General features: G+C 39.6%; 1 protein-coding gene across 8 annotated transcripts in view; it reads right to left on the bottom strand.

The window, feature by feature from the left end:
• The window catches only part of chchd3a (coiled-coil-helix-coiled-coil-helix domain containing 3a), a 65,387-nt gene that overhangs the window by 19,607 nt on the left and 21,274 nt on the right, over window positions 1–24,506 (bottom strand). For 5 of the 8 annotated variants that reach the window (XM_067490741.1, XM_067490743.1, XM_067490746.1 and 2 more), the window contains exons 6-7: window positions 10,440–10,454; window positions 9,284–9,367 (exon numbers count right to left, since the gene is read on the bottom strand). In XM_067490741.1, coding sequence (XP_067346842.1) covers window positions 9,284–9,367; window positions 10,440–10,454 — 99 coding nt within the window. The remainder of the gene's footprint in view (window positions 1–9,283; window positions 9,368–10,439; window positions 10,455–24,506) is intronic. The other 3 variants (XM_067490742.1, XM_067490744.1, XM_067490748.1) reach the window with 1 other exon arrangement.

Here is a 24,506-nt window from a genome sequence, read left to right as displayed (position 1 = left end):
TACGGTTCTGCACAGCTAGAGAAAATGAAACCGCTACTGTGTGACTAAGTTTAATTTGCTCATAAGGGCAAATTAATTTCCGCATCCGCATGTTTGCTTTCATGACGTAAATGTTGTCATCTCCACCACTGTTCGAACGAACTCTATGGACGACCACTAGGGATTGTCTGGAAATTTGTGCCAATTTTGCAATTTCACAGTCATCAACATAATACTTAAAGCACATTCAGTTAGTACAAATGTTGTTTCATCAGAATTTTTTTTTAAAGTTTTTTAAATTTTTTATTAATTCAATAAGGGGGATGGAAACTGTTGCACCAATATAATTTTTATTATTTACTTTTATATACACTCCTGACCATATTTGGTACTTTGGTACTGATTATTATTATATTAGGGTTAAGATTGCATATCCTTACATACAATTTTTGTGTAAGGAGAGTACCCAGAATCATTTACATTCAGCTAGTACAAATGTTCTTCATCACCGCAAGTAACAAAAAAGGGGAAGAAGAAGATAAATAAATAGGAGCAACAAACTAATAACTGGCATGTTGGTAGGGCCAGTTACGGCACTTTGGAAACACACAGCTCCAAAGACAGAGAGACCTGCAGAAATGTACAAGGAGAGGGAGATGGAGAGCGAGGAGAACAACTATGAGAGAAAGAAGGTTAAAGTCATGCAAAGGTGACATATTAATGCAAGGGGATAGAAAAGCAGAGGGGAGGAGAGGAGCTCAGTGCATCATGGAGGTCCAGCAGTTTAAGTCTACTGCTGCAATTGCTGCATAATTAAGTGCTGTTTCAGAGTCAACTGAGCCTGCTCCAACTATAAACTTTCTCAAAATGGAAAGTTTTAAACCTTGTCTTAGAAATAGAGGGTTTCTGCCTCCTGATTTTAAAGGTGCTTGATTTAAAAAAATAAAAATAAAATAAATTTAAAAAAGGCTCTGCCTCTAATTTTAAATTCTAGTAACTACAAGTAGACCTGTAATCTGAGAAGGAAGTGGTCTATTGAGAAAATTTGATACTAAGATGGGGTTTAGCATGAGGGGCTTTGTAGTGTATGTAAGGGGGCGGGTCCTAAATTTTATTCTAGATTTTAAGGGAAGCCAATGAAGGAGAAATATGATCTCTTTTGCCAAATCTAGTCAGTACATGTTGTTAACTGGTGTTTAAGGATGTTTTGTGGACATTGCAATAGTAGAGAGTTACAGTGATCTAGTCTAGATGTAACGAAAGCATAGACTACTTTGTTTTGAGCCTCACTTTGAGTCATGCAAGATGTAACAGGATGAGTGCAGACATGAATCTATTGTCTAAGGCTAAGAGAAGATTCTAAGTGACTTTCACCATGCTGTTCCTGTACTGTGAAGTACTTGAAATCCTGACTGGAAATCTTCAAACAACCACCTGCACAAGTGGTCAGTTAATTGCTTTGCAACAGCTTTTAAATTATTTTAGAAATAGAGTCAGTCTTTATTTGGCTACCACAGGTTTGAAACCTCTCTGAAATGCAAAGCATGGCAGAGATTAACCAATCTGTGACAAACTGTGTCTAAAAATTGTGGAACAATTTTCAAAAAATGTTTCTCAATGTAAAATTCTGAAGACTTCTTTGCATGATACATATTTAACTTACATTTGTGGATTACACAGTGAACTGTGTTCAAAGACAGTGATTTCTGGAAGTATTTCTGAACCCATGCAGCGATGTCCAGTAGAAAATCAAGCCCGTTTTTAAAGCAGTGCCTCCTGAGGGACAAGAGATCACGTGCATCCAGTTTTGACCTTTGACCCTGTCCCTTGGGCAGAGATTCCTCCTGATTCTCTGAATCTTTTGATGATATTATATATTGTAGATGGTGGCATCAACTCTTCACAATTTTACACTGAGGAACATTTTTCTGAAATTGTTCCACAATTTTTAGACAGTCTGTCTCAGATTGGTTAATATCTGAGAGGCTCTGCCTCTCTGAAATGCTCCTTTTACACCCAGTCATGTTATTGATCTGTTGCCAATTGACCTAATTAGCTGTCAAATGCTCCTCTATTTGTTTAGTTTATTTATTTACAGCAATTATCTTTCCAGCCTTTTGTTGCCCTTGTTCCAAACTTTTTGAGATGTGTCGCTCCTATCAAATTCAAAATGAGTTAATATTTTCCATGAAATGATAAAATGTCCTCGTTGTTGTTTATGTTCTATTATGAATATAATATGAGTTAATAGGATCTGTAAATCATTGCATTATGTTTGTATTTATGTTTTACACATCGTCCCAACTTTTTTGAATTGGGGATGTAGATTGAATAAGGTAATGTATTATGGGTAAAGAATCTTTAAACAATGGAGTTGGGGAGGGGCCTACGAGATCTTGATGGTTTAGATGAAACAACTGTATTGCACATAAGGATGCATCTGTGAGAGTTGGGGGGGGTCTAATGAGTCATTAAAAAATAAAAAAATCTCTTATAGTTCAAACTGCTGAAAACAAACTGGGTTATTTTTCTTATTTTCCTCTATTATTGATGAATAATATGCTGTTTTGAAACTATGAAAATATATAAAAATATTATTCAATAATTTTCCCAGGCTAAGCAGGATTTTTCAAAATTTGTGTAATGCCATTATCTTTCCAGCTTTGTGAGGCGTGATTTAGCTGCACGTTTGTGAACTGTGCTATTGAGCTGCCCTCCTCTAATTTACTCCCTTCTTTTTCAGTGGAGCAAGAGTATCAATCATCATACACAGTGAGGCTGCAGCATTATCAATAAGATACAGTGATCAACTTGTATAGGAGTAAAGTTAAGGTGGCTGCTCTCCATTCTATTGACATATAGCAGTGAAAGAAATGATACATTTTTGCTTAAGAATTTGCTTAATTTTGCTTAACAGTATTTTTAGATAATCACCTATTTCAGGGTTTGTTTCTGAATGCTGTATGGTCCATTATTGTAAATAGAGGTGTTCGTAAAAATTATCAGACAAAAGAAAGTTACAGGAAAATTAATTTTCAATTTCAATGCTGAATGTCAGAGCAATTTCTAATGTGTGAGAGAAACAGTGACTGGATTATTTACATTTTAAGAAAAACCTATAATGAATTCAATGCAGTGCAATTATTAATTAATTAAGCAATTATTGTCAACATCTACATTAATGTTAAAGTAACCAAGTACAATGACTTTATATATCTGTACTAACGACTAAAACAAAAAGTCTGAAAATTCTGTTAAAAATGCACAGGAGGCCAATATATAATAGTTTTTCAGTTTGGGTTTAAGAAGCTCACAAATGCGTAATAATTGTGTTAAGGTCTAGGGTGTTTTACAATATTTAACTCGTCAAGACACCAACGAAATATCAAACTATTACTTAAGTTTTTAAAAACAAATTCAAGTTTTGGGTTCTTACAAAAAAACAAAAAAAAAACAAAACAAAACAAAAGAAAGAATACCACAATAAAACAGACTAAAAACACCAAAACCACCCTGGTTTCTAATCCCCTATTTGTGTTTACCTAGAAAATGTTTCCTTGTTGAATTGCAATGAAAAGATACAGACAAATAAAAAGACATTTTATAGTAAAACAGCAACTTTGGATACAAATCCATTTAATTTGACTAATTCGAAAGTTGAAGCCTTACTAAGATTTTGCACAGATGAGGGATGTGTATTTTGTCTCCCATCACGGACAGTGAAATGCATTACATTTAAATAAAGGACGTCTTAAAGACTCATACTATCAGGAAAAATGGTTTCAGCAAACGAAAACTTGTACCTCATACGACTAATGATTTAAGGAAGAATTGTTTAAGTTAAATATGTGCACTCTCATTTTCATAATTATGGGGGAAAAAATACCCCTTTTAAAAATAATGCTGTCCAGTAGACCACCACCCACAACTATGGCCACCAGAAACTTGTTATTTGAAAGAAAAAGTTTGAAGGAAACAAAGTGAAACAAACTAATAGTTCAAAGCGGAAATTTTAAAAGTTGTGTCTCAGCCTTCATTATTTCAGTCTGTGGAGAGTTTCTGTTGTGGTTTGTTTTTGATCTTCATAAATGCACATGCTGCTCTGTTGTTGTAAATTTGAAAACCATGAAAACCACCATGAAAAGACTTCCTGTTCAAGTCCTTGTGAATCCCATAATGTGTCTGTAACAGCAGTCTCAGACACAACCATTAGACAATGCAGCATACTGTCAGGTTTTCACTTTGGATTACTGTCTTCAGTTACACAACAGACAGAGCCTAGAGATACTAATTTGATTCTACAACATTTCTATTCATACAAAACAGCAACACAGCAAAGAACAAGCAACTGTTCCCATTTTTCAGTTTTAATTTTTACTGTAACGTGCATGAACTTAAAATTTTAGCTCCATTCTCAAAAGCAGAAAGTTAAGTTGAATGAGACACTGAAATGACAGAGACAGAAATGAAGATACCAAGTCAGAGACAGACAGAGAGAAGCCATTACTGTTTTTTTAATGCTCTTTCACCCTGTATTTCTTCCCTTCACAGTGCTGTGGAACTTTGCTATGAGATGGCAATTGCTGCAGTGATTGTCCTCCGTGGGAGAGCAGAAAAATCCAATTTCATCGATATACAAGGCAAAAAGAACGATAGAAAAGAAGAGAAGAAAAATCCCTTCAGAAAAAAGAGAAATTGAGGCATGAAGAAAAAAAAAACAGTACTCAAAAAAAAAGCTAAAAAAAAAAAAAAAGGACAGATACAGGGAGACAGATGTGGCTCAGAGGGAGTGCCATGAAGAGACAAGGTTGAAAAAAAAAAACAGGTATGGTGATTGTTAAATATGAGATTGTTTTACAGCAGGGCAGGTATTGAGTGAAAATGTAATAAATATAAAGATATTGTTTTCAGGGGCTATTTGGTAGTTGTGGCCCCAATGAACAGCAGCAGCAGAGGCAGCAGACTGAGCTGTCTGTGAGCCTTGTGATGGCCTGTCACTGGAAGCTTCACTGACGAATGGCCATGTTGGATTGGAACAGACATGTAATATATATCAGACTTATATTCTCTCTCACTTTTTTGATTCCTCTGCCTCTTTCTGCTGGTGTGCAAGATGTTGGGGAATCCTGAGCTAAAGGGGGTGGGCAAAGAATGTGACGTGCGAGAATATAAAGCTTGGGGTAAAATACAACTAAAAATAAATATGATGTGTTCCTGTTGGTTTGGAACAAAGTGGTAAGTGATAATTGCTTTGCAACAGCTTTTAACTTATTTTACAAATAAAATCGGTGGTTTGCAACAAAAAAGAGATAGTATTGGGTTTGATAGCTACAGTGGGATAGACTCTTGACCACCCAACTGGTAACATCATGCCCATTTCCTCCTTAAAGACGAAGAACCTGGGGATGACCACTGAGCGCTGAGCCACATTATTCTGGGAAACAGCTCTTAATTCTTCAACAGACTGATCCAGGCCCTGCGTGTCCTCCTATGCCTCACCCTTTTCCTCTCTAGCCTGGCTCCCGCGGCTTCTCTCCTACTGCTGCTGTTGATGGTGGCATTACTGCCGTCAATTTGACGCATTTCTCTCAAGCGCTGCATTTTCTGTCTTATTTTCTCCTGGTTACACTTTATCATTTCTTTCCGTGCTTAAAAATGCAAAATGTTGGGTTCATGTTACCTGCCCACAGCCACTTCCCCGAATCAACTCACCCAGCATGAAAGCAATTATGTCCAATACAAAAATCATTATAATAATCCTAATTACATTCAAACTGATTTAATAAAATGTAAAGACATTTCTTCGGAATATTCAAAATGTGTGGTTAAGACCAAGTTCCATCTCTTTCCAGTAACATAAGTGGTCCTGGTTCAAGTCCACATGAGGTGGAGCATTTAAACATAATGAGGTTCTGAATTGTGTTGGGGATGAGAACAATATAATACGATAAGCTCTGACTGCTACACTAATTAATAATAGCTGGTCACTTTACTTGTTTAGGCCTGCAGTTCTTACAGTACGTCAACCTTTCAGATCTTGGCACATGCTACACTGTGTGTCACTTTTGTAATGAAAAACCTGCTTACAAAGGCCAATGGCAAATTGGCAAATCATGCTTGCTGCTAACTTACCTTTCCATTTGAGATGCAGCTATATCTGCATTTAGGAGTTTTAGGAGTCACTAAGGAGTTATTCAAGCAGCCCAAGTCTTCAAAGTCTTGTTTTGTCCAACCAACAGTCTACTACTGGCGATATTCAGTTTGTATTGATTTAAACCAATAAAAGCAGGAAATGTTCACATTTGAGATGCTTTTTGTTTTCCAGCTGTTTGCCCACTCACAGTACTTGCCTGTACATAAGGTATACTGTTGAGTGATGCTTTTCAGCTTGTACATTTGTTGTCTGTACTGATTTTATGTATCGAGCTACTCTGCTCATTAATCAAGTGGGAATGTTCGTGAGTACAGAGCGACAGGGCATGGCTAAAGTGATTTTGTTTTGTATACTGCTGGGCTTATGTTGGGAAGAACAGGGAGAACAGGGAGAACAGGGGGTGAAGAGAGAGACTGAGTGCCAAATGGGCGCTGTGGCCAAAACGATAAAGGAGCATTATTAATACAGTCCAAGTTACTTTTTACACGGCTGGGAAACACTGGCAATATGCACACCATTGAGCCTCACTTACACACAGGATCATCCACACCATCACACAGAGGGCACACGTAATTGCCATTTTTTTTGTGCTGTGTCTCCCCAGGCCAAAAATCCCAAAAGATCATTAGCAAACTAAAATGTCATTGCTGTGTGCGGATGTTGAGGATTAAATTGGTTTGGAGAGTTAATTTAAAGTTCAAATACTGTGCACAAATCAATACGGTAAATAAATCTAAGTACATTTTCACAGAGTGTTTAGTAATTGGTTGTTTTTGTCTATTAACATTTTCTTTATCATATTCTATTATTTTCACTTAGTGAAATTTGATCTTTTTTCAGTCTCTCATTCACCCTTTTTCCTTTGTCCCTTAATGACAAATGTCACTTTGTTCAATGTATTGTATTATTTTCTTAGGTATAGTCTTTATATATATATATGTGTGTGTGTGTGTGTGTGTGTGTGTGTGTGTGTGTGTGTATATATACACACACACACACACACACACACACATATATATTTTTTTTTTATTTCTTTTTGCGGTGAATCTCTAGTTTCTCTCTTTTCTTTCACATTCTTTCTTGAATACAATATGTATTTCCTCGTTGTCTGTCTCTCTCTGAGTAGAGTTGGTGATTTGTTGACAATTTGATCTAAGGAATATTGACCAGACGCCAACATGGCTGATGGATGGCTGGTGCCTAAAGTCGATAATCCCTGTGGTAAGATGTGACTCATCGCTTCTACCATTAGAACTCATACTTGTTCCTATACTGTATGATACAGGTGTGACACACACTTGAATGATCCAACAATGCAACATGACCAGAGGAATTAAAGACAGAAGGTCAGTGGTTTTATGATACTGTTGAAGTCCAACAGGGGAGCATTTCTACATCTCATATTTTATAAAAGTTACAGTTTTCATAGCAAATGATCCGTTGATCACCTTCCCCTGATGTCCTCTCCTCTGCTACCGAACCAAAACTGTACAGCCCAGTGCACTTCAAATTACTGACAGAAGTACACTACCACTCAATACCCACTGGCTTGGATTAAGAGTTCATCCTCAGTGAAGGAAGGAAGATTTGAAAGCTTTATTGACCCAAAGGGAGACTGTGTTGTGCATAATGGGAACTAGCAAATCCACACTAAAAAAATCATCAAAGTAAGCATTATTAAATGGCAAAAAGAGAAGTGTATTCAAAGCGACCACCATCAGATAGGGCACCAGCCATTTGCACTCTGAATAAAGACAAAATCATTTAACATTCAGGTTCATTTGAGGATAAAGTGCCTAATGACAATACAACATTTTTCACATCGCATTCACGTAAGGTTCTTGTAAGAAGAGTATTAGGGTGCCTCCCTTTTCTACAATGAATATCTGGCATCATAACGGTGTGAAATTTCCATTTGGCTTTTACTATAGAGGGGATTTGACTTTTTGCACCGTCCAAAGGGGAGAAAACTCCTTCCCAGCATGAAGGTGTCATTTTGAGAACATTAAATAGGGAATTGTATCCTTCCTAAGATACACATGTGATTTGAGAGCAGCATGAGGGCTTCTCTTTTAACACACCTTAGCAGAGGATTTGACCCTGGCCCCCTGCGTTACAGGCACCTTTCACTGGGAGCAGCATGGAGCTGCCATTATTAGAGGGCTAAGCACGACAGCTGACCCTTGTCACCCTCTACAGGACAATGGCTAGACAACGAGCATCAGGGTAGTGTCATTTTCAGGGACAGGAGGACACACACAGGGGTGGTTTAACCCTGTATCCTTCAGGTGGAGGGTGAAAATGAGAAAAATGGTAAATAAAGTGTGAAAAAGAAACAATTGCTTTGAGGAGAGAGGCACCAGATTGGGGCAAGCATGCAGAGTTTAAGCTGAAACATGAAAACAAAAACAGCGGGACACAGGGATGATAAGAGAGCAATAAATGTAACTGTACTTAGGCTGAAACTCGTGGTGACCGAGACAACTGCGTGCGTGAATCTGTATTGATGTGTAATGCAGTCGCCGATGCACACATATCACTCAGAGAGTTGTTATAAAAACTTTTTTCCAAGCACAAACTAGAACCAGATGTATGATTTTGAAAATAATCTGTAATGTGAAACTTTATTCTGTCTTTTTCTTTTCCCCCCACCATCATTTTCATAGATGGGTGTAGCGCTTGGTTACCATGAAACAAAAGGTTTAAGGCTACTTAGTTTAAAGCAAGTCAGTCTACAGCAGTGTACTGTTAAAGAACTTTGTGCAGCTCTATAAATAGTATTTATAGTCCACCTGCTGGGGCCTATCTGTGCTACTGGTTGGTTTCTGGCTTTTAAAAATATTCTGGCAACTCTATCTCCAATGTTATTGTACCCCACCACCCACGCATGTGGGATAGATTCCCGATTTACCTCTCGAGGCATATGAGTAGAGAAAACAAGTTAAGAAAAATCTATGAAATCTTAATTTCTTCATTTTTGGCTGAGAATTAAGCAAGGTAAAGGGTTATAAAAGCCACACTGATTAAAAGTGACATGGTGTAAATTGATAATTATTTTAAGATGAATCACCCAGTTTCGTAAGTTGGGTAATGCACTTATATTAGCCACGAAGTTCATTTTTAAAGTTTGTTTATGGCACCGTTTCTTACCCGCTCCTCCAGTCTGGCCACCTGCTCCCGGTAGAAAGCATCCTGGTTCCTTAGATCTGCTTCTTTGGCCTCCAGCTGCTTGGCCTAAACACACATGTATATACACATACATAAATACCAATGTAGTTGTACCACATACAGCGCTGACACGTGCGCACTGAGACGAGAAGAAATTTACATTACTTATAATTAGTGTGGTGACTGTAATATCTGACAATGCTGCACTCAAACCCCCAGAAGTACACACACAAATGAGAGTGTAACATAATGAGAACTCAAGACACGTGTGCAGTACAGTACAACAGAAACAGAAGCTGTGTGTGTGTGTGTGTGTGTGTGTGTGTGTGTGTGTGTGTGTGTGTGTGTGGTGCTTGTAAGTATTTAAATACATATATACCGGACATAGACTGGGCACGACATGGCAGGCACTATATTAGCTTTTTTGTCCTCTTTAGTTCTGTCTTCAGCCAAACCACTATCATGCTGAGAGGATATGAACGAGCACCACAGTCTGGCATATTTCCTTAGCCAGCTTACCCATCTCCTCTGTCCTCCCCTATTCAACTGTCCTACCATGACCTTCACTAAATGTATGCCCGACTCTCGAGGTGACATACAGGGCCGATAAGACCTGGACATATGTGCTCCTAAATTCCCAGAGTTAAAAACACACAAACGTTATACTTGCATAGGGGCGGTGACTCATATCAAAATGAAATTGTGGATTGAAACTGTATTTGGGCATGACAGTTATTAAACTCTCTTTATAAACAGGACGACAAGTTTCAGGACAACATATATCAAAGCCGGTGGACATTTATTCATTTGCCATAAAAATGTCTTATGACTTGTATTGACTGGTATTCTGGTGTGAAAAATACAAATACAAGAGAACATTGTATTCAAAGACACAATGCAGACACATTTTCCTCTCGTTTACAGTATGGTTCCACAAACTAGTTAGAGCAAAAGAGCTAAAAAAAAAAACAATTTTAATAAATAAAAAAGGCTAAACATTATATGAAGCCGCTGAAATAACTGGTGGAATAGAAAACGAAACATGTCAGAGTGTGAAAGGGAAAGAAATCTATCATGCAGAACTCTATCATGCAGAAAAATGTAGAGTCTAGGAGAAGGTAAAAACCTCTAGACTTACCTTCCATCCAATCTTCTGAATAGGGGAAGCATTGAAAGGAATCGAGAGAGAAAAAGAGAAAGAGTGTAAAGAGCCACTGATTCATCCATGAACTCCTTCAAAGTGACATTTGAGGAGGTTTAGTATTCAGAGGCTGGGGGGGACTGGCTGCTACAGGGCTCTGCTTGAATACTCACACTCCATCCTCTCAACCTCTTCTTTAGCTGCATGCACGTGCGCACACACACACACACAAACACACTAAAAAAAACATGTATGCCATATAAACTACTAACCTGTTTGCATGCACACATGCAGTTATATACATTAAAACCAGCAACACACAGACGCACAAACATACACACGCACACACACACCCATAATATAGAAAATGGGCAGTGGGAGGTAGCTATGCAGATGGGGCCTTGAATTTTTTTTCTCCAAGCACTACAGGATGTTGAAGACGGAGAAAAATGTATAGAGAAAAAATTGCTTTACTCCATCCAATCTCTTCCACACTGATAACATCTGAGTTCGGCTACTCAACGTACTGCATGCATTGTGATGAGGAACTGTAAAGAGGGGGCTGTCCTCGCACAAGATGAATTAGGAAAGTTTTAAGTCAAGAGGGGCGCTCCAAACTCATCCACTACACACAAGACAAAAACCTCCCAACCAACATTGGCAAACACCTGCACACACACACAGTGTGTATTCTTCAAAAGAAAGAAGAAAAAAACACTTCATCACAGTTCTGACAGCACTAAGCAAAGTAACACCATGACCAAGTCTCTGCTATCCTCAGCACAACCGAACATTAGCCACTGTTATTAATGCGGTCAGACAATTGTCTCATTGTGCTCCCTTACAACTCTAAAGTGCTATTGATAACAGTACACCAAAGCTCAACCTTAAAAATATACAACAACTACACTTTTAGTGACACTATTATGACCTTCAAAGGTGTTATCGATTCCAAGTGTGTAATCGGGGCTTTTGGTAAAGTTTCTGAAAGACTAGATGACCTTGGCAGAGGTGCCAAAGAACTGTCTCCCACCAACAGCTCAATTTAGGACGAGGGGAAAAGGGATGATGGGATGGAGGAAAACAACATAGGATTGGCAGGGGGTTGTGTACTGTCACAAGTGTGTCTAAACTCAATGTTACGCTGATAGGTGGCGACTAAAGACTTTTGTCTCTGTTTACAAAGCTAAAGAGCACACATACACAGTGAAACAAACAACAGCTCAGAGACTGATCAGAACTGCACACACACCGTTGCATACACATATGCACACACTCACACCAGCCAGAGCAGCTGTACCCACAGAGGGCGGGTGGAGAAATAAATGTGTTCTGAAGGCGAGACTAAAGAGGTCATTAAAAGAGGAGAGATTGTGACAGAAATGTGTACCGAGGGATTTTCTTTTTTTTTAGCTCACTTTTGTATGTGTGTGTGTTTATGTATACATACATGCACCCGTGCATGCCTCCAATTTGCATGTGAGCAGGTTGGCCCTCCTCTTTGACGGCGCACACAGGCCCAGACACACAGGGATTACTTCCGACTGATTAACCCCATTCAGCAGACTTTAAAGATAATCTAATCATACTAAAGGCCAAACAATGGGACAGACTTTACCACTGCCCATACACCTTTTGTTCCCCTAATGAAGAGGTGGTTCCAAGTGGAGGAGGTGAGCTGGGGAACAGTGGGGGAGGAAGTGGAAGAGAAGGGGTAGAATTAGACTAGAAAATGGAAGTGAACTTGAGAGCAGAAAGCACAGAGATAAGAGAAGAGGACAATAAAAGGTGATTTATCATCAGGGGTGTCAAGAATAGAGAACTGGCTGTTAGATGGAACACTGAGCCCGAGCCAAGTGTGTCTCTATAACTTTAGAAAGAAGTCCAAAGGGGAAAGTGTTCACAATGTATGGAAAGGAGGGGATATGATAAGTGAAGGAAATAAAAAAAAAGGGGGGACACCTGAGGCTCTTAGGCTTTGTGCCCACTGCATTAAAACAATGCTGGAGGCCACAGATTAGAGGGGCTGTGGTCTTTTTTTTAACTATGGGCAAGACGACCAGATATAATGCAGGAAGTCCAGTTGGAGGGACAGGGTCTTTCCCCTTTTAGAAGCCAAAACCCATAACCTTGGTTTCTAATAGTGGCTAACAGAGGCTGGAAATCAGAAATTGTTTCATCTTAAGTTGTGAGAGTCTCAAGGTAAAACCAAAATCACAATATTAAACTCATTATGTCTTTGTAAATTTATGGGGAAGTTTTAAAATTTGCAAATCTGTGGGGCGATGCAATTCTTTTAGGCTAATTCAATAATTGTATAATTATAATAATTGTAATACAACCTTAGTATTTTTAATTTGCCTGTGCAGCAACCCTTGACAATGGCAAAAAATAAATAAAAATAGCCTAGTAAAAATACAAACAACCACAACAATACCTTCCCGCAGGGTGCAGAGTCCACACACTGCTATTTAGTATCCCAGGAAACCATATTAGCATCCACAGCCAACTCTTACATTCCCCTTCTTGTATCCATCTCCCCCTGGTCTCTTATTTAGTACAGTAGCACAATGGGTGAGGGTGACAAGCGGCTGCAAGTGAGACCGTGGTGGTCAGATTAAACGGATCGTTTAGACGAGGTGAACGCCTCTGTGAATATCAATTAGCCAGCCGCTGAATAATTAAGAACTGCCATGTTTTTTAATTAGCCGACTGCCGCAGTTTGAGCTGGGAGTAAGGGCGGAGGAGATGCAGGGAGAGGAGGAGGAGAGGAGGGGAAGAGAACAGGAGAGAAGAATGGAAGAGGGATGAAAACAGGTGGATTTTGCTGCATCAGGCAACCCCCACCTACTGCCCGTCCTCTCACTAATTTGCTCCCAACACCTGCTTGTTCTTTTAAAGTCTCCACTGACACTTGCGTCTTTCTTTTAAAACATTGGAAAAGAATGAAATAAAAATAACTGCATGTGTGAGTAAGTGTATATACTGTGTGCGTCTTTGTATGTGACACCTTAGTACAACAAAGGCATATGGGCTTACTGTGTAGAGAATAATAGTTAGGTCATATTTGCATACTATGCTGCTGTCCTTTTTCAAGAAATGCCAGATACTAAAGTAAACAGCACATTTTGTCATTTAATTTCAAGTCATATTCATTTGTGTTGTTGCAGACTTAAACCTGCCTTTTGGGTTTTGTCCCATCACCACACATTTTTATGGGCAGAAATTCTGAAATGCCATATTATGTATAAACCCAAAAAGGACTGCAACCAAATTGGGGTTTCCTTACTTCCAGACTATGAACAATCACATTAGGCAACATGATTTTCAAATGATAAGGGCTTTTCACTACTAAAGGGATGCTTAGACTGGTCCACAGTGCCTACTAAAGCCCCTTTCAGACATGCACTGGAATTCAGACATTCTCCAGACTTTCCCTGGGGTGGGTGTATGTGTGAACGCAAACTCCCAAGTCTTTTGGCCCTGACATTACTCGGATTTTACCCAGCCAGCTCCCTAGTGCAAAGTCCGGATTATCTTCGACCGAGCTCATTTGTGAATACAGGAGGTAATACTCTGGAGAATTCACCACGAGTGAGTGGGCGTGTTGATGACGTCCATTTCCTGTGACTGCAGCAAAACCAGGCAAATGCAAACAATCGAAGGTGAAGAACTCATTCGTTCAATCCAACAACAATGTCGAACTGGAAAGACAACTAAATTTGTGAATTTCTCTCGGTAAGGGCAGACCTGGAAATCGTTAAACGTACAAAAGTCAGATTGCAAAGCAAAACACTGTCACTTCTGCAGCTTTGTTTTTGCGTCATGTTCTGCCCCCTGCTCCAAGCACACAAGCACCAGTCCTTGCCCAATTACACAGAGTATTTCTTGTGAGAACGCATCTCACACGGACTATCTCCCAATGTTGGCTACAGGAAAGTCCAGACAATGTCAAGACCTGATCCTTCTGACATTCTATAGACTTCATGTCTGAAACAGGCTTAAGAGCAATAACGTAAATTAAAGCTGGAATATTGGAAGTGACATGCTTGTACATTTGCTGAGAGCTTAAACTGAATGTAAAAAAAAAAAGTAACTAGAAAGGTAGGCTAGCAACAGGAAAGACCTGCTGAAAAAACAATTTGTGTTTCAGCCACCTCTGTATGCAATAAAATAAGGTGACTCACCCTTACACTACTTGCTACATGCTTATATAATTATGAAAATAATCTTACAAGTTGCCATAATCAATATTGTGCAAATCAAATCTCATCACATTAACAGCACCTCATCCATAAGCTTAGTCTTTTTTGTCTATCCCCTACTGCCATCAGTTCAGCCCTGATTCACCCCTGTCACAAGCACCATCATAATCAATGCTTGCTCACACCATCCAAGTGAGTGTTGTAGCACAGTGGGTCAGAGCTGCTCAGCAGGGCCCATCTATCACAGACCTGTACGACAGGGCCCAGTGACAACCTAATACTGAAGCCACGGGCTTCAGGTCCCGAGTACTACGACAGACAGGGAGGAGGTCAAAGGGCAGCACAATGTGACCGTGATCTGGTGTTAATTGCCATGGCGGAGGTGAAGGTAGCATGTGGGAGGTTAGAGATGGATGGAGGGGATGGAGGGGATTCGTGGGGTATAAAAGATGAAAGAGGAAGAACGATGGGTCAGTGCATGGAGAGAATGAGACTGACAAGAGATTCGGGAGCACAGGTTTTATTTTTTTGGCTGATTTAATAGGCAAACTGCCATATCAGGTGTAAGAGTGGGGGTGTTAGAGGTAAAATACAGTGTCATATGAATCTTTTATACTGTACACACACACACAAATTTGGGTGCAAAAATTTGCATCCACTTATTTTAAAATTGAAAAAAGAGCCAAACAAAGAAATCTATTCATAAACATATCAGTTTTTATATCTGTATTACATGTAGCTATTACAAATCTTTCTTCATCCGAAATTAAGTAGTTTGTTATTAATTTATCAAGGAGGATGCAAACATTTATACCAATTTGGTTTTTATTATTTTACTATTACCTTTTTTTTTTATACACTCCTTGACCATTTTTGTTACTATTCATAATCAAAGGGCACTTTTATTAGTTGTGTTGTGCATTATTATTTTGTTAGGTTTAGGGTTTGCTTACCTGTAGGATAAGCATGCGCATATCTGTGGATTCAAAGATTCATAGATAGATACACAGACTACATAGATACAGTAGCTTAGATGCACATACATACTCAAAACTTAGTTTCAGAAACCCAGCTCTCACAAATCTTTGCACATCCTGTAACTGCCTCTAAAACCATTGCAGCCCCATCTTTATTAGACATCACCGCTAGATCAAATTTAAGTGATGGAGTGTAAAAGGGTATCACATAATATAGAGCTTACTTACGGGCAGTATAACACATTACCTTTAGAGTCACCAATAAAATATAAGTCCTGGTAGCGGTAGCTGTAAAACTCTATTGCAGAGCATTCACTTTGGCTGGCTAATTAGCATCGTCAGGGTTTACCGTGCTGCAATAACAGTTAGGCTCAAGACTAGCAGTTTGTCTCCACTGGTAGTGGTAGGGAAAGGGCAATGGAACTGTGTCTGATATACTGTGGTCAGTTAACAAGCTTAACCTTGACTCATAACACTAGAGGACAAACACGCTTTCAAACATTTGGTTTGGCAGCTAAGAGTTTGAGTGTGTGTGTACTCATTACAGATTTTTTTTATTAAAAACAATACTGTATCTTAAACTCACTTTGGGAGATTCCGCATAAGTTTGTTTCATAACAGGTGAATATATTGTTATCTAAATCACATAAACCCTAAAGAAGCTGACACTGAGACTGTATTAAGACACTGGCCTGTTTTGTTAAGGTGAGATGGATGAAACAAACTGGTTGGTACAACTTTTATTAAAATATGCCTGAAGTGTTTATAATCATCAATGCCGATCAAACATATAACATTTTAAAAAAGCTTCGGAGAAGTTTAACAGCGATTATGTAAATTGTGTGAAGCAGCTATCGTAATCTTTAAGTTAGAACGCTATGGGACAAAGCTGTTCCAACAGTTTAGAAAGCTACTTGAAGCATATGGACATCATAAAGTGAAACTTGTTACTAGGAACACTAGTACTACACTATCATGTCCATGAAGACAACAGCACATTATCACACAGTAGCTGCTGCTAAGGTAAATTAGCACCGACAAAGGTAGGCGAAAATGAGAGGCGCTGGGATGTCTGACATTTCCACATCACAAAGGTAACATGAGCTTTCTTTGGTTTTATTTTGTTATCTTTACTTGCTGTGGCTCCAGCCTGTTGTTGTCAAAAGAAGCACCGGTTTCATAATTGAGAGCATGAAGTGGTCAAGAAGCAGGAAATACATTTTTGCCTACATAAAGTTTTGCTAACCCCTGTACAAGAACACACACCCAGGTATGCAATAAAAGTAGAAAACCTGGGTACTTGACTTGATCTTCGACAAACAAATTACTGAACCGTGGAACATCCCTGTCGAAAAAGACATCAGTGCCACAGGCTGCAGACAGAATTACTCCCTGTGGGGATCTCTTAGCACAGTGAGTAATGATCCAAAGACCTGGTGGGTCAAAGGGCTGACCTCCCCAGGACAGGGACAGAGGGGCCAGGACAGGGACCAAAGGCCAGGATGTGTAGGTGGTGACTGTGCATGTGTTTCTGTGCGTATCTTAAGTGCTGACTGTTTAAAGGCACATTAAAATGAACTGTCCTTGTGGGGTCTGCAGCTCATTGACTGTGAACAGAGGTCAACAGAGGGCTTGATTTGAACCATCTGGCCTTAAAGATACTGAGGGTGTCACAACCCTCTGGTTCACTTAAGTTTATAAGCAGTGTAGAGTTTGGTAAATAGGATTATTCTTCCTGTAAGATGTTTTCAGGACTCCAAGGAAGAAAATCATACAGGAAAAGCTAGAAAATAAATGATTCTCCAGTGAAAACAAATGGGACTATTGAGCCCACAAACGGTTAAAATCCTGGTAGAAACATGAAAAATGACTTTCCTTTCTACTCCCAGACACTTCAAGCCCCTCAGCCTTTGTTGGAGACACCACCTCCAACACTCCACCGTCAGCTTCTTCGCTGAGAGACAGCAACAACATCTGCTGGCACAGAGATTGATTAATTGGCTGATCAGGCACCCGCGGTGTAAACTGATTGATTGATCATCTTGCAGTCGGAGCTGCCTTTATCTAGAGCCCTGGGGAGCGAACCTCTGGAGGTCCCCAGTAATCTGTCATGTCCGACACACAGGGAAAAACGAAGGAGAGATGAAGAGCTGTGGGTTCATTACCGAGACACGGGGGGCATGTACAGAGGAACTCTCAGCCAAGATGGGAGCAGGGGGCATACAGTGAGAACAATGGGAATACGGGGACAAAAAGGCTGAGGAAGAAGGAGCGAGAAGTTGCTCTGTTGCTTTACACATTTTGCTGCATTTATTTTCACAGCTAAGGGCTTGCAGTACGCAATTTCTGACCACATCCCACTTTTTTGGCCAGCAGCTAGAGTAAAGGAATACAGGAGGAGAAATTATTTTACTAGACAGAAAAGGACACAATGTCAGAGCTCTGAGTGGAGTGGGACATGTTGTTGTTGGACAACTGATGAAGCAGCCAGAGGATGTTCATGTTTAAGAGCATCCTGGTGTATACATACTAATTGCACCCACAAACGTCTTCCGAGGCCTGATGATGCTGGAAGCGAGCCACAGTCACCTTAAGATTCTGTCAGTAAACCCAAGTCAGCAAACCCATTATCACTTCCAATCAACTAACCTCTGTAAGGTATTATACACCTTTTCCCTTTTCACGATGCTCCTCTTACAGTAACTGCTGCTAGTCGTCAGTGACAGCCAACGCTAAATCGATGAGCAAGAAAAGGCCATTTTGAGGTTTTCTTCTTTAAAACCACAAATGAATGATTAATATACTGTGTGTGCTTCCCAGTCTTACACTGATAGAATTCATTTCAGGTTATTTGGCCTTTGTTGAAGGTTTAGACACTTTTTTCATGCAAAAGCTGTTTTCGATTGGCTTTATTCCCAATTGGAGTTTGTAACCCTGTTTTGAAAACTGCCTTGTAAATGTATATATCCCTCTCTCTCTAGTCTGCTGTTTCCACGTATTCAACCTATCTTGAACCTAACCTATCTTTCCATTCTGTCATCCCCATATCTCATTCTGAATTTCTGATGCTCACAGCCTTCTGGACTCACCTCTCATCTTTGCTGCTTCCATATGTTTAAGTTCTTTCCATCATTCAATTACAATCAATCCCTCTAAGTACCATTAGGTGAGCCGATAGTCCACTTCCATAAAACTGAGCAGGAAAACACAGAGCAAAACCAAGACAACGGAAAAGAATGAGCTCAAAAGAAAATACCTGTCATATTACACATCCAACATCATGTCTACTGAGCACACACACACACACACACACACACACACACACACACTTAAGTTTAGGTTAGGCCAAGAGTTTACAAGGAAAAGATAACACAATTACACAATTATTGTCAGTATTATTACATATATAGTGTCTTTAAGGTGTTTTGCAGAGAAAAAAGACTCCACTTAATTTTTCCATTTGATTTGAAATATAAAATCTTACATTTTCATGCATAGTATACTTTGATGGAAAATCAAGTATGAATACATTTTACATTTTGCTTGTGTTTTGTCTAGTTGTAATGGTCATACAAAAAATGTTATCAGGTGACTGGTTTCTGTTTACAAAAATGAAAACAAGTCATTGTTCAAACAAAAGGTGGAAAAAGCACAAAGCACAACAAGAAAATATTTGTCAGGTTTCAAACTTGTCTGGAACAAATGCAGGATAAAACATACATAAATAGACACACTGCCCAGTGAGACTGAAGCAGTAATTTGACTGTACAAGCTTTCTTGTATGAGAAAGGAGCTTTCCTGACACCAGTGTTCATCCATCAATCGAAGCCCTGCTCTATCCCAGCCCTGGTGCTGGCCACTTGCAGTGCCAATTAGCTGACAGGGTGAGGAACCGGTGCACAGTCCCAGCCACGGGCCCTGCCAATTAGAGCCCGACCTTCCATCTAACCCTAATACTGGCACGGTGTGTGGGCTCCAAACCCTGGCCAGGGGCGAGGTAAGGACACTGATACAGTATGTAAAGGACAGTTGAGTGGAGAGTCTCCAAGACAAGTGAGAGAGCATTTCAAAAACATGAGAAAGATAGGAATATAAAAAAAAAAAAAAAAAAAGGCAGCAATAGTATCTACAGCACACTGTGACAAACATTTAATTACTCCGGATCATTTGAGCGAACTGACAAACGTTTACGCAAACACAAAACATGCCTGTCTCTTGAACACTGAAATCTCTTCAAAATGACAGATGAACGTTTTGCACTTGTAAAAACAACTTTCAGAAATTGAGGCAAAAAACAAGGAAACAGAATAATGTTATGTTGTCATTTTGTACTGTTTCGCTGGCTTTAATGAGTGGTTTAGTCTGTTAAATCTGTAATACCCACAGTGACCCACACAGTTCTCTTTCATTAGTGTCTGCTTGTTGGGTCGGTAATTGTACTTCCCCTCTGAACCAGTCAATAAAATTCTGATAGTGTGAAAGTACAAGGGTGCCATTCAATTTTTACCTGGAAAGATCCAGCCAATGTTGTTTGAAAGACAGTCTGCCATAAATGAATGGGTAAATAAAGACAGAGAGGGACCAAATTGATCACTTGTACCTTGTAGGAGTAGATAAATATCAGATATACTATAGTGCCTATAAAAACTATTCATCCCTTGGATGAATTATAAATCAATTGTGGTCAATATAAGTTGACCTGATTTTGACAAAAATATTTCAGAAAAATACCTCATTAGGGTGAAAACAGATTTATGTCAATTAAATAAAAATATGTAGGGTGAAATAAATCTTCACCCCCCCCTAAAATGACTGACCTAATCCAGCAGAGGCCCAGCTATTTGGTTCTACTAGTCCCGTAATTAGGGAAATGGGGATCAGCTGAGCGCTGTGCATGTGTCCCCAGTGATTGCAGTATTAAAACATCTGTCTCTGGAAGGTCCAGTCACTGGTTAATCAGTATTCCTGGCTACCATTACACCATGTAGACAAAACGACACTCCAAGCAACTCAGAGAACAGTTCATTGAAAAGCATAATTCAGGGGATGGATCTCCAAGGCACTGAACATCCCTCAGAGTTGTGTAAAATCCATCCTTAAGAAATAGAACGAATATGGCACAAAAGAAATCAACTAGATCAACTAGAACATAAGGAATATGACCTAAATCTGCCTAGAACAGGCAGCCCTCACAAACTAAGTGACCGTGCAAGAAGAATAGTGAGAGAGGTCACCAACACACCGTTGACTACTCTGAGGGAGTTACAAACTTCAGGAGCTGAGATTGAAGGTTGGAAGATTTAACATGAGTTTAATTCACAACTTGAAAAAGGCATGTGGGAGAATCCACGTTCAAGTGGAAGAAGGTTCTTTGGACAACAAACACTGCACATCACAACACAGGCAGAGGGTAAAATGTGGAAAAATATAGGATAATCCTGGAGGACAATCTTATTTACTCTGCAAGAGAACTACCGAATGGCAGAGTCAAAGCCTAGCCCTCAATCAAATAATCAGAATTTGTGGCTGGACTTGGAAAAAAAAGTTGTTCATACCCCACAGACTCCGGGCTGTGATTACAGCCAAAAGTTTATGTAATAATCTAATAGAGCATTGGGTTGGGATGCAGAAGGCCACCACACTAGGTGCGGCACCGCTCATCCATCAAGTGGCACCTTGGTGCTGGTCCCGAACCAGTGGTAAAAGGGGAGAGTTGCGGGGCATCCACCGCAAAAACTCTTGCCAATCAATGTGTGGAACACGTTCTGCCACAGCGAGAAACTTTCATCTTCTCTAGCATGTTGCTGGTCTTTTCATTTCAGAAATGTTTGGTTTTGGTTATACGCTCATCAATGATCTATGGCACATTACTCTAATTCTGCTTGTTAATCCATTTGCACACGTGCAAAAATCTTTTTTCTTCATATTAAACCACCAGAGGAAGCGCTCTGACCAGGGTTATTCTTGATTAGCCCCAAGTACTGTAATTAGAGCTGGGATGTGATGTATCCTTAGTAAGCTAAATAATCAAAACTGCATCTAAATCATATTGAACCGATACTCCTCTTTAGCTTTTTCTCTTCATTAAAGAGTAAAAAGACATGGGAACCCTTTCACACCTCAGTCTTACAAATAAGTAGCATTTTTTTTAAAAGTTGAGAGAAAAATAAATGTTTCACAAGTTTTATTTTTTATATTTCTTGAAATACCACCAACAGGCACCAATTCAAAACCCAGCAGTCTACCAGTCTCCTTTAATACCTGGGAAATTAAAATGTCGGCCGATTATCAGCCAGGTCCAGTCGTCTGTATCTAAAGTGCAACAACGTGCAACTCAAGTACACAAGATTTACAAAAAAAAAAAAAAAGAGGACATTTGCTTGAGACTGCAGTTTTTGGAGGGGTGGAAGGTAGAGGAGATATGGGGTGATAGGAGAGGGTGGGGAAGGTGGGGGGCTTGTTGCATTAAAAATGTTAAGCTTTACCCAAAGTCATTTTACAGCCAGTCAAGCATCAAATAGAACACAGTTTAAGGAAAGAGTAGGTACTTATTTTCTCCGGGAGCTCTGACGGGATGGACACGGTGTGTGTGTGTGTGTGTGTGTGTGTGTGTGTGTGTGTGTGTGTGTGTGTGTGAGTGAGAGAGAGAATCAATGTGTACGGAGCAAACAAACATTTTTGGTACGATGTATTATCCCTTGCTGTGAAAGCAGAGGTGGTGGAAAAATCATGGAACATCACATTAGCTACTGGTGTGTGTGTGTGTGTGTGTGTGTGTGTGTGTGTGTATACAAGAGTAGAGATAAAGATGGAGACAGAGGGAGCAACAGAAGCTTGATAAACAACTACAAGGCTGATAGGTGGAACAAGGCTCTGGATTGAAGCACAGTGCATTCGGTTCCTACTGGGCCTCCTCCCCATATCAGTTTTTATTATTTATGCTGTGAATACAGCTTCAAACAACAACAACAAAATTACAAAAACATGGGCTCACACAAGATAATACATCTACTTTGTTAGGGGTAACTGATGCTATTGGAGGCGTTTTCCATTGGTAATGTGTTTAAACAGGTCAAAAGCAGACCTATATTCTGAATTGAGATTGAGAAACAACAAAAAAATTCATCTTTTTTTTAACATCACACTGAGGTCTGAATCCACCCATAGGTTTTTCCACTCTCAGGTGGACCAAAATAGATAGAAGGCCAATCAGCAAAATTAACAAAAATCTCTTGGTGTTCAGAGGCGTTAATTCAATTTTGGAGCCTGCAGTTTGTAAGGGTGATGAATTTTACTGCATAATACAGTTAAGCAGTTATATATTTAAACACCGTTTACAGTTTCATTGGTTCCCTCAATCAGAATGTCAGCTTATAGTCTCAGTCCCAACAGTAGACAAAACCTTTGCTGCCAGGCAGACCCCACTCGGGCCACTGTTTGGAGCTTGGAAAGATTGATGACTCTGGGTTTGATTGAAAAGTCTGCCTCAGGGTTAGAGCTTGTGTCTGGGTGAGACGCTGTGGCCAGTGATTGATTGGCCACTGGGTGAGTTTGGCGCCACAGGGAGCAGAGTCGTTTAAAATCAAAAGAGGGGATGGTAGAAGTCTATGATTTCATTAAAACACAGATGTGCCGACTGGCAGATGGATGTAGGCGGTGAATAAGAGAGTTACGTGACTCGTTCATGCCCTATGCTTGTGAAGTATATCACTGTCAAAACTACTTATTCAACAATAAAGAAAGACCAGATTATATCTGTGTGGAGCTCAGTTATACACTGGCCTTCTCTGCTTTGTCTTCAGCTGGTGTCCACTCATCATGTTCCTAATTGATGCTGCTGGGTAATTAAGCACTAACTGACCTGTTATCTAATTAAGGGTTTATTTCTGTGTAATGATTCTACTAAGTAACTGCTTGATGAGCCACCAGTCAGTTCTTCCAGGCCAGCTACTCTTTCAAAATCACACTCACCAACAAATTATTCAGAACGATTACATGATGACAATCTAGTTTAATAAGTTGTCAAGCATTTTGAAGACGCAACGCAGTTAAAAGCAGTGCACAGATTTTCAATTAAATGAAGATTTGGCCAACTTTATATTCAAAGCTGAATATTGATATTTAAAAAATTTTTTTTCCTCCTCCTGCTCTGGACCAGTAAGAACAATAATAGAAAATATTTAATATTTTGTTACCAATTTCCAAAAACAGATTTAAAGGCTCATATCAATTTAAATAATTGAAGCAAAAAGTATTTCTAGTTGATTTCTTTTGTTTCCATAGCTTATGCCTTGCAACAAGAGTCTTTCCATAAAAGTACATTTACAGCTTTGGTTCTAACAAACATAAGCCCCTTACACCATTGATCCCCTTTGCCTACTGCAGTTTCCCCTGAGTGGCAGAACATGTGTGAGCACCGACATTGAACACGTTCCCCTCACACAACAGAACCCCAGGAACCATACAACGATGACAAACCCACCCCCCTTAGACTGCTGTGAAGTTTCAATTACTTTTAGACTAGGTGGCAACTGCCACTCAGCATGAGGGAAGGATTTCACTCGCGGTTCAAAAGCCTGAAGGACAAACACTTCCAGCAGGGTGGTAGGAACCATGTAGGGCAAAGGCGACACTTGACACTGCTACTTATATTAGAAAGTCCCCTGATGCATTCAATGGCAAGTTTAGCTTTAGAGAATTTACTAATACCACTTTTTCCCAGAGTACTTTAACTACATTTGAGTACTCACCAATCCCCAAGGACAAATACGAGTACTAAACTGTTTTGCTTTTAGTATACGAGTTGCCAGACAGTAAAATTTGAGGTAAGAGTCACCGAAAACATGGACTTTAGAGTCTACAGAGAAATATGGAGGTAATCT

The sequence above is a fragment of the Channa argus genome, chromosome 21 (genome assembly GCF_033026475.1).
Source record: "Channa argus isolate prfri chromosome 21, Channa argus male v1.0, whole genome shotgun sequence".
NCBI classification, from domain to species: Eukaryota; Metazoa; Chordata; class Actinopteri; order Anabantiformes; family Channidae; genus Channa; species Channa argus.
This window is presented reverse-complemented; position numbering and strand designations above follow the sequence as displayed.